General features: G+C 41.1%; 1 protein-coding gene across 1 annotated transcript; it reads right to left on the bottom strand.

Moving 5' to 3' along the window:
* Positions 1-4806: 4806 nt before the first annotated feature.
* LOC141470433 (OX-2 membrane glycoprotein-like) lies at positions 4807-8872 on the bottom strand. Its single transcript, XM_074156455.1, has 4 exons — positions 8809-8872; positions 7699-8025; positions 6775-7041; positions 4807-4919 (listed from the first exon to the last, which is right to left on the bottom strand). Exons 1-4 carry the CDS (start codon positions 8864-8866, stop codon positions 4807-4809), a joined length of 765 nt encoding a protein of 254 aa, XP_074012556.1. The 5' UTR covers positions 8867-8872.
* Positions 8873-9501: the final 629 nt, after the last annotated feature.

The raw sequence follows: 9501 nt of genomic DNA, 5'->3' as shown, positions 1-9501 counted from the left end.
ACACAGCCTTCACCACACTGAATAAGCAGTAGAGGATACTGCTGGAATGGCTCTTCCAGAAATAATTTCTGACTTCACTATAAACATAACAATGGAAAGTGTGTGCAAGTAATTATTTTTGTAAAGTTTCCCAAAGAACTGGAACCTCCTGCACAAGACTTCCATATTTTCTGATCTTTCAGGACTTCTTTGGACACTAAAACTTAGGTCTGATACCTACATGTTATAGCTTACCAGCCACATTGCTATTTGCAGCTTAACAGATCGAATCTATATTATTTGTAGCAACTTCCAAACTTAAAAATAATCAGGGTGTCTTAAATTCCTTTTCATGGTATTAAGTGATATCTAGCTAGTAACAAGGAGGTATTTTCAATCTGTTTTATAGCACTTGTGCAACATTTGAGGTACTCTGAGGTTCAGCATCTCTTTGAAATACAGTTAGTTGGCTGTATTAAGATACAAACATCTTGAAACAAAGACTTTAATGCTGCTTAATCTAAGGTCCATAAAACTTCCACCTGAAGGAAAACCTGAATGTTCCAGTTTCCAAACAGGAAAAACCCATTGTTATGTTGGCACTTTCTACAGAACAGATTTTTTGATCTGACCTAGTCTCTTCTTCTATGACTTCAAGTATTCTTCTACCAGGTTCACCCAACCTGCTCAGCTTTCTTAGGCTCGCACCATATCTATTCAACAACAAGCTCCAAGGATTTTTTTGTTCTGTTGTTATAGCTTTTTAAATACAAATATATTATTTGACCATTTCTAAAGCTTTCCACTTAGCAAAACGTGTATAAGCTACCCAAGAGGGATCAACGTACCAATGTTTAAAATCGAAATAATAAAAAATCATGCTGGCCTTTATACCCATTTGTGAACTAGCCCTTCCTCATAGACCACCACAAGCCCCAAGAAGACTGTTTGCATGGAATTTTATTCCCCTGCAGACTGTTAAGTCCTGAGAACTGACTATAAAGCTTTTTAAGTGGCCAGGCTGAAATAATATTATCCTGCAAGGCTTGAAATAAAAAAACTGATGCTGTGGAAAGCATTCAAGTTTGAGACATGTATGCAATAGGTAAATCACAGGAATTTATTCAGAGTAACAGCCCTAATTTTGCTTCAATCCAGGCACTTAGCTTGTTAACCGGACTGCTTCACGTTGGCATGGTCTACAGTTAAGCTCTATTAGTTGAGCCGTGAAGGAAACTGTGTAACTTTTTACCAGAAGAAATCTCTTTTTACTGAGAAATCTCCAGCATGCATGAAGTCATCTCTGGTGATTCGTTGCAGACTACTCATCACACTTAAATTGAGTGATAGGTATGGTAGGTTTGCCTCTCTGCTTGGCAGAGGATGAAGATGTGAGTTTTTCCAAAGCTTTTGCCTCAACTCTTGCCATAAAGGCCGCTCAGTTTACAAACAAGTGACTTTTTGCCAAACATTGTGAAGTTGCTTCACCTGGGATGTTTTCAGGGAGAACCAAAATGTATGTATGTTCTGTAACTGGTACACAAGGCAAATACCTGAGGGATGGGAGATCAATTTTGAGCCCCAGCTCTTCAACTGATTCCCAAGTGTCTACCATGGAGAGGAGGGAAACAACAAAAATAAGAAGCAGAGCAAAACCCAACCGTACTCTCAAGAGCAGAAACAGAAGAGAAGACACTTCAACGGAGAAGGGTCCGCAGCCTTCCAGCTAAAAAGCTGTCGTTTTACTTTAAAAAAACAAGCATCTTGACAAGACTGGAAAGGCTTTTCTTGTTATCTAGTGCAGAATGAAAAGAAGTATTGAAGCCCCAGATAATGACCTCAGACAGACATTGGTATCCTCCAGCCAGCGCTATTAGCTCGCTGTTCTGCTGTTACAAAAAGCGTGTCCAGAAATATGTACGTAGGCGCTGCTCCTCATTCCAACACAGTCTGAGGATAATAGAGGATAAAACCAGAAAAGGGCTTTCTGCAAGATGTTATTCTCTTTCGGGTGAATCAACTACAACCAATGCTTTAAAGAGCATAAACAGATTTCACAGATGAATGGCGAAGAAACAAGTCACTGCAAAAACAGACTAGGGTCCACAGTGTGCTGCTCAGAGGGGAGCTAAGGAGGCGTAGGGGATTTCCTTATTACAATGTGGCATTTGTGGGGCGGTAATGCACTCTAAACATAGCATCAAAAATTACTGTAGCTCCCAGGTATACCTGGCTTTCTAAAGATTTGGCCAGGAAAGTGACAGTGGAATCATAAACAAGGTAAATTGTAAGTAACTTTCAGAAGCTGGCAGCAGAGAGCATCCAGAAAAAATAAAATAAAAAAATCAGATGGTGACAGAGTGATCAAACTGCACCAGTATTGGAGTTTCGCAACAAACTTATTAACAAGGCATTCTGGGAAACAGATGTGCATTACGAAGATGGACTACACGTTTCCCTAAGCTGGTCAAAATTACTCTGGACAAAGTAACGCTGCCTTTATGCGAAAAGGATCCAGGCCAGCGCACTATGTTCTCAAAACTCAAGACCAAAAAACAACTGAAAAGCTACAGATTAAGACTGATAAAAACTAGACTACGTTAAAAGAACAGAGACTGGATAACTTACAAGTGCTCTGCAGAAGTTACATCCTGGCATCACAGTTCATCAAAACCTCAGGTAAATGGGAAGGAACACAAACAACTCAAGTCCCTCAAATCCTGCTTTTGTTGATAAACTCTAATACAACAAACCTACACACACTGCTAAACACTCCTTGCCTAATTTACCCGCTCTACCCCAGTGAACAGGTATTTACATGAAGTCCCAACCATGTGACACGCCAGCACATGTGTGGGGCCAGGAATCCAGATGCCCTCCCAGGCAGTGGGGCATGAGACCCCACTTCTCCTGCTGACACAGGGGGCCTTCAAGCTCCGAGCCATTAGCTAGTGAAGAAGGGGCACAGTGCTTTCAGTGTACACATATTATGCTTTTCTGTGTCTTATGCTTTTCTTACAAGGGGAGGGGAAGGGTCTCTATTCAAAGTTTCCAAACTAATGTGTAGGCTCTTTTGTTGTGCACCACAGCAGTGTCTCCACAACAAGAAGTTGTGTCTTGCACAACCCACTACATAGGATGTGTGAAATGGCCTGAAGGTTCCAAGCCAGATACTTAGCGGGTGGAATAGGGCATAGGAAACCCACTGTGAAGCTAACTGTACTGCCTGCTAGGGATGGTCCCGTTATAAGCTATCGCTGGAACCGCATGCAAGCATTGCCTGGGGAACCGCTATTACCCAAGGGCCAGAATCTTGCCGGGAGGTACGTTAGCATCCTCAGCCTAGTCCAAACATGAACAAACTAGTACTTGGCAAGCAATGTTTCACTGACTGACTCTGCTCCTGCTTCAGGCACCAGTGCAGTCGCAGCATCCCAGTGCAGTTCTCCTCGACTGGCACGCAATGAAAAGGCTTTGAAACACTGCGAGGCCACACCTGCCCTTTTTAGAGCTCTCTATGCCTGTTCACTTTCTGATCTGCTCTAGCGGGTGATCCCAGACCTTTGCCAGGTCACCTCTGCCTCAAGGTCTCTCCTTCAAGGCCTACTTAGTATAAGCTCATTTGTGTTTGGAATGGTTGTTCTAGAATAAAGATACACACATCTTTCTTTTGAGCATTTCACCTTTTTCTTCCGATCCTTTAAAGAAAAATGAAGAACCAACTCCTTGCCCTTTAACTTCCAGGTTGGTCTGAAAATTCAACAGAAACTTTCTCTTCTGAATTGCTCATACGTGTTTTACAATTAAAAAAGTTATATTTGGGGTATAAGAAGTGCTTATGTCTCTTTCTTCTCAGTGAAGAATTTTGCATCTCTGGCAGTAGCAGATTTACTACATCAGGCTTTCATAACAGTAGATGCTGTAGGTCTAAGTTCACAATAGACAAGCCTGGTACTCCTGGAAACACTTCCTTACCTTATATCACATTATCATCATGAGGCAAGTATCTAAATACTCAGGAACTGACTTAATGTGTGCTGGTGTTTCTAAACATGTTAGTAGAATTTAAAGCCAAACATAGAATTTTGATCTAGTTAAGGAAGAGTGAAACTACCAACGACCATCAAATTTCTGAGATTTCTGAAGCCTAAGGCCTCCCCCCTCCTCTAATTTTTTCCTTTAATTCTGTTGTTAGTAATTCAGACTAGAAAGTTGAGTTCATCCACGATCAAGTCATCACAAATAGAAGAACATTACACTGACGGCAATTTCTCCTTAATTCATCATTAGGAAGCAGACTCTCATGACAAGTTTGAGCGCGCTTCTCCATCCTATCACACAGTTTGTCTTAAAAATACAAAGAGGCTGCTGCTACCAGAAGAAAGCCCTTCCCTTGAGGGCATGTCACTCTACATGAGCAGGCTTCTCTCCAATATACTTCTTCTGCCAAAAATTCTTTGAGGATATTTGCACTTGACACTTCTGTGGCCCTCCATGAAAATGTGAAAAACCAGGGAATTACTTCTGCTGAGACTTCTTCCTCAAAGCCAACTACAAGCAGCATGTCCTGCTCTGGTTGGATCCTCCCCTCACAATTTGTATTGTCCCTTGGCAGTAGCAGTGGGAAAACAGATCTTAAAATTACATGCAACTGCGGCAATGTCTAATAATTGTAAACACATTATTATAAAGTTTACTTGTCCAATACGATAGTAACGTACCCCCTAATGGCATCTCAATAAAGTCTCGCTCTTCTTTGCGGATGACCAGACCTCATTATGGGCTCTACAAAACCCGTTGGTTTCCATGTATCAGTGACTCACCACTTCAGGTCCTCCTGCATATCCTCTGCCTCCAGCACAGCATGATCAGAATCAGAACTATGATGACAACTAAAATCACTGCAGTAATCATCAGCCAAAGCAACGAAGATCCCTCTTCTGTGAAGACAAAACGACAGAAAATACACCAAACTAAGCTAGTTTATATAGGAAAAAGAGCAAAAAGAGCCAAGAGGATGTGTGATTAGTGACAATGGTTCTTCATCAAAATTGTGAAAGTTATTACTAAGCTACATGAAAGCAGCAATTGCTCAAAAGAGAGAGCAAATGTGTGTATCTTGAAAGATAAACCTACCTGCCCACAGCAAATGCTTTGTGAGGAGCAGATGTGCTCATGTTCACCCACAGCAAAGAAACCTATCATTCCCATACCTGATACGGTAGTTGGCACGTGTACATAAGCAGAACTTTATACAAACCTTGACACTTTCCGAAGAGGTTTTTTTTCATCCAGAATGAGGGTTTTGTTTGTAAAATAAAAGTTATTCCTTTTACTGTTAAACACTTATCACTGTCGTAAAGGCTAAATTAACTTTCAGAAGAGAAGACAGGCTGTGTTTTGATGCCTGCAAGTAGCTCTACCCAACGTCTGAGCATAAACGTCCCTCCCTGGTTAGGTATCAGCCACTTCATGTGACTGCCATTAATCAAAGTGGTAATACAAAGGCTCATTTCAGTGCTCACTAATGTTAGCTGGAAAACTTTCTGAATTAAAATTTATTTGAATCAAGCCAAAACTATCACATCTTTTAACAAACCTAGGTTGAACTATGCATTTGAATTTCTCTTTCTCTAAAAGATAAGACTGTTAAACCGACAAGCTATCAGCTGATTTTTCATTATCCTGGCAAGGAATAACCACGGTCTTAGTTCCCTGCTTTTCGAGACACACATTTACTTTTTAAAATCCCAAAACAAAAGAACATTGCATTTGAGACAGGAAATAAAAGATTTATTATGCTTTGTCAATTAGTATCACTCAGAATTAAGAACTAATTTGCTTTTGAACTTTTACAGAGAAGATACTAAAAGTCAGATCTTATTCTTTACTACTATTCATATAACAACCGCTTCTTGAGCATTTAATTTAGGAATTAACCCACAATCCCAAACTGTTTTTCCTGTCTTCCTAATTTCCAAGTAGTCTTCCTTTTTAGGCTCTGGATTTGGAGACGTGAATTTTAAATCACCTAAGTCAATGTTTCTGCATGAACTGAGAATGGTACTTCGGCTTTTAATGTTTCTATTTCTCAGCTATAAAACTGTGGTTAAAGTCTTCCCAACACAAGAGAATGTTCAAAGAAGAAATAAATTAGCACTACAAGGTATTCAGATGTTACATTGACATATTTAAGATTTCCCCATAAAACCAATGTAAGTATCTTCAACTGATCACCTTCTTGTCTGCCTGAAAATACTATTCCTCCCTAACCATCACTGCAACACATGTTGCGTAGCAAAAACGTCACAGAAACTAAAACATAATAGGCAGGTTAACTGTACCAAAACATGTAGTAAGTTTAACTGAAAAATTGGCTTAATTGCTGTTCAGAGATAGTTTGTTATTAATGTCAAAACTTCCGCTTCAGTGTTCGTTAGGCAACCCACAGTTTTTACTTCATCTAGATAGTTATCAGGTGACAAATATTTATATCTAACTTTGGACTGTCAAAGAAACTATGAAAGCCTGTGTGAAAACTTAAGTTCAACCTGCTGCTAAATGCAGGGTGCCTCTATAAACCATAGCTTCCTAGCTGACTAGTTTGGCTTTTCCCCCCCCTCTCGGAGAGGACCCCAGTAGGTTATCATTTCAAAGACAGCAACGAAAGCAAAGTAGGATTTCCTTTCTTTTCACTTGGCACATACACATTTCATTCCTTTTCTATCCAAACATCCTATTGCAAAACATGAAGGCCATGAGAACACTGCCACGCAGCTTATACTGTTCACCTACCTCCTTTCATTTTCACAGGCAATTCCATTTTCTCATTTGTGTTGCTTACTCTGCAGGTCAAGTCCTGTGCACCGATGCTCTGAGTGTTGTAGATCTCCAGTTTACTGGTGATGGACACCAGCCCATTGGTGTGCCTGATTGTCTCATGTGTAGGAGTGGAATTGAATAAGTTGTTCCAGGTGATGGTAGGCTCTGGGAGGCCAACAGCATTACAGATGGCTATCAAATGACCTTCGGAAATGTTGTAATGGACAGATGCATTGAGACCTTCCAACACACAAATGAGACAATCCATCACCACAATGAGCACTAAGTCATTACTACTAATAATGACTTTACCATTATCAACCAGAGCAAAGCTTACTAGATTCACACTGAGCCCCACGGCACAGGAATGCAAGAAGAGTTCGTTGGGTCAGGTTCGCCCATGATTCAATACTCCTTCCCTTATACTAAAGTTATATACCCCAAAGTTTTCACTCAACTTGAAATTCCAGGTTTTAAAACAATCTGTTAAAGTAAAACCACGTCTTGGTCTGTGTGGCTCTCTTATCAGCCAATTCCCTATCAAAGGTAGGGTTCAGCACAGCAGCTCACAGCACTGGGGTTGTACCTGGCACCCAGAGGGAGCTAGAAATGCTGGTTTGCCTAGGTTCCAGCTGGAATTGCAAAGATCCAACTCCTTGCTTTTTAGCTGCTACCCACAGAATAACAAACAAGAACACCCCAGAGGCAAAGCCGCCACAATAGGCTTGAATATGACCCCACAGAGTCTTGCTCACAGCAGTAAAACTCTGTTTCTACACCATGTTCCACTGAGGCATGCCCCTATCCCTGCAGCTCCTGAGTCTGTGCAAGGAAATGATGGGGGTGAGAAAACACCTCTTTTTTCCACTACAGATATATCCCTGCAGAGAACCTCACCAAAGACACTCAGGCAGGTATGTCCAGAGAAGGATCCGAAAGGGAAAGTATTGAAGAGACACGTGTAACACCCTGAATCATCCATTCTAGCGTCCCAAAAAGTGATGTTTGTCTCATTGAGTACCAGACTTGTGAAATTCATTCGGTCTTGATAAGGCTCATGAATCTTTAATCCTTTTGTGATACTGTATGTAGCTATATTATTGTGTGGTTTTTCAGAGTCCTTTTGCCATGTCACTTGCAGAACATCCATGGGTTCTGTCAGGGTACAGCTGAGAGTCACGGTGTCGCCCACCTTCACATTTCTTTGTTCCACCTGTGGAACCACTGCAGTGACATGAAATAGTTAGTGAAATGGGCAGATACCACACACATTCAGAAGCCTAGTACTGATTGATTCTAAAGCCTGGATTACCCACAGACACAACAATTCCATCAATTACATATTGTTTCTATGGTTTTCCCCCACCAAAAATTCCTACTACTGCATCCTCCTAGAAATCAGTAATGTTATGTTGATTTACATTGACTGAGGCTCTGGCTTGCATATCCTATTTCTATACCCATCCCTGCAGACTTCCCACTTGAGTTTTATCTGTCAGCTCACGGCTTCCCATTCTCAGCAAAAACTCAATTTTTGTTTCCTAAAAGCTAGAGTAAGGTTGAATGCACAAGAGAAGGGTGCACCAAGGTATTCTCAGAGAACTGAGCAGCAAAATCAGCTAAAAAGAATTTCCGGCTTCAGACTTTGCAGTACATTCAAAAGAGAGAAAGAAGGAAAAAAAAAAAAAAAAAAAAAAAAAAAAAAGAGATTTGTTCCTGCAGGGAGGATCCACTATGGGAAGTTGTGAACTCAAGTGAACAATGGTGTCCAGTGTTGTTGTAGATAAGGGATGTTGCATATCCCTCCCATCGCCAAATGCTGCTCTAGGAGGTCTTGTGTCACATCTGCCAGCTCCATGTCTATGCCTTAGCTATCTAACTATGTCAAACGGCACAAGCAATCCGTATTTCACCTGTTTTTGCCCCTTACTCTGACTGCTGAAGCCTCAGGAGCCAGAAACCAATTCCCCGGCAATTTTCAGGCAGATTTCAGGAAATTCAACTTACCTTTTGCCTCTCCAAGCCCAGTACAAGCCAGACACAAAACCAGAGCTCGGAAAGTCATTTTGGAAGGGGAAAATCTGCTTCGCCTGAAGAAAGATAAGACACGTGTGACTCAATAACATTATCTTCCAGTGGCATCACATCTCCAGGGTGCAAACACTAACAGTACCTTTATCATGTGAGAACAATATAGTTCTGGGGGCAAATGGTGAGTTTTGACAGGTCTCATTACATAACACAGAAAGTGCTCTGGTCAAGGCGGGAAAAAAAAAAAAATCGCATGGTGGAAATTAGAAAGGCATTAATCCACCAGAAGCATGACATACTGGTTGTCCAGGACTAGTTGTGACACCGGGAGAGAGGTTGGTTTAGCTTGTGAGATCAAGGGATAAATCGAAAGCAACTTCTCTGAGGACTTCAAGACTTCCCATTTGTCCAAAACTCCATGAACTGGGGAACTTTTGGGGCATACTGCACCTGCTATGTACAAATACATTTCCAAGGTGAGAAAGGAGTAAAAATAAGGTTGTGTTGCTGCTTTCCCTAGTGAACAGCTTTAGACCTGCTTCCTGTTCCCTCAATCAGTTAATATTGGCACAATACAATTGAATTATAGACCTCCCTGGAACTGAAGCTGGTGTCATATCTAAGCGGAAGCATGATTTTTGTATTAAAGATCTCTGTAACACACATCAC

This window comes from Numenius arquata, chromosome 1 (genome assembly GCF_964106895.1).
Source record: "Numenius arquata chromosome 1, bNumArq3.hap1.1, whole genome shotgun sequence".
NCBI classification, from domain to species: Eukaryota; Metazoa; Chordata; class Aves; order Charadriiformes; family Scolopacidae; genus Numenius; species Numenius arquata.
This window is presented reverse-complemented; position numbering and strand designations above follow the sequence as displayed.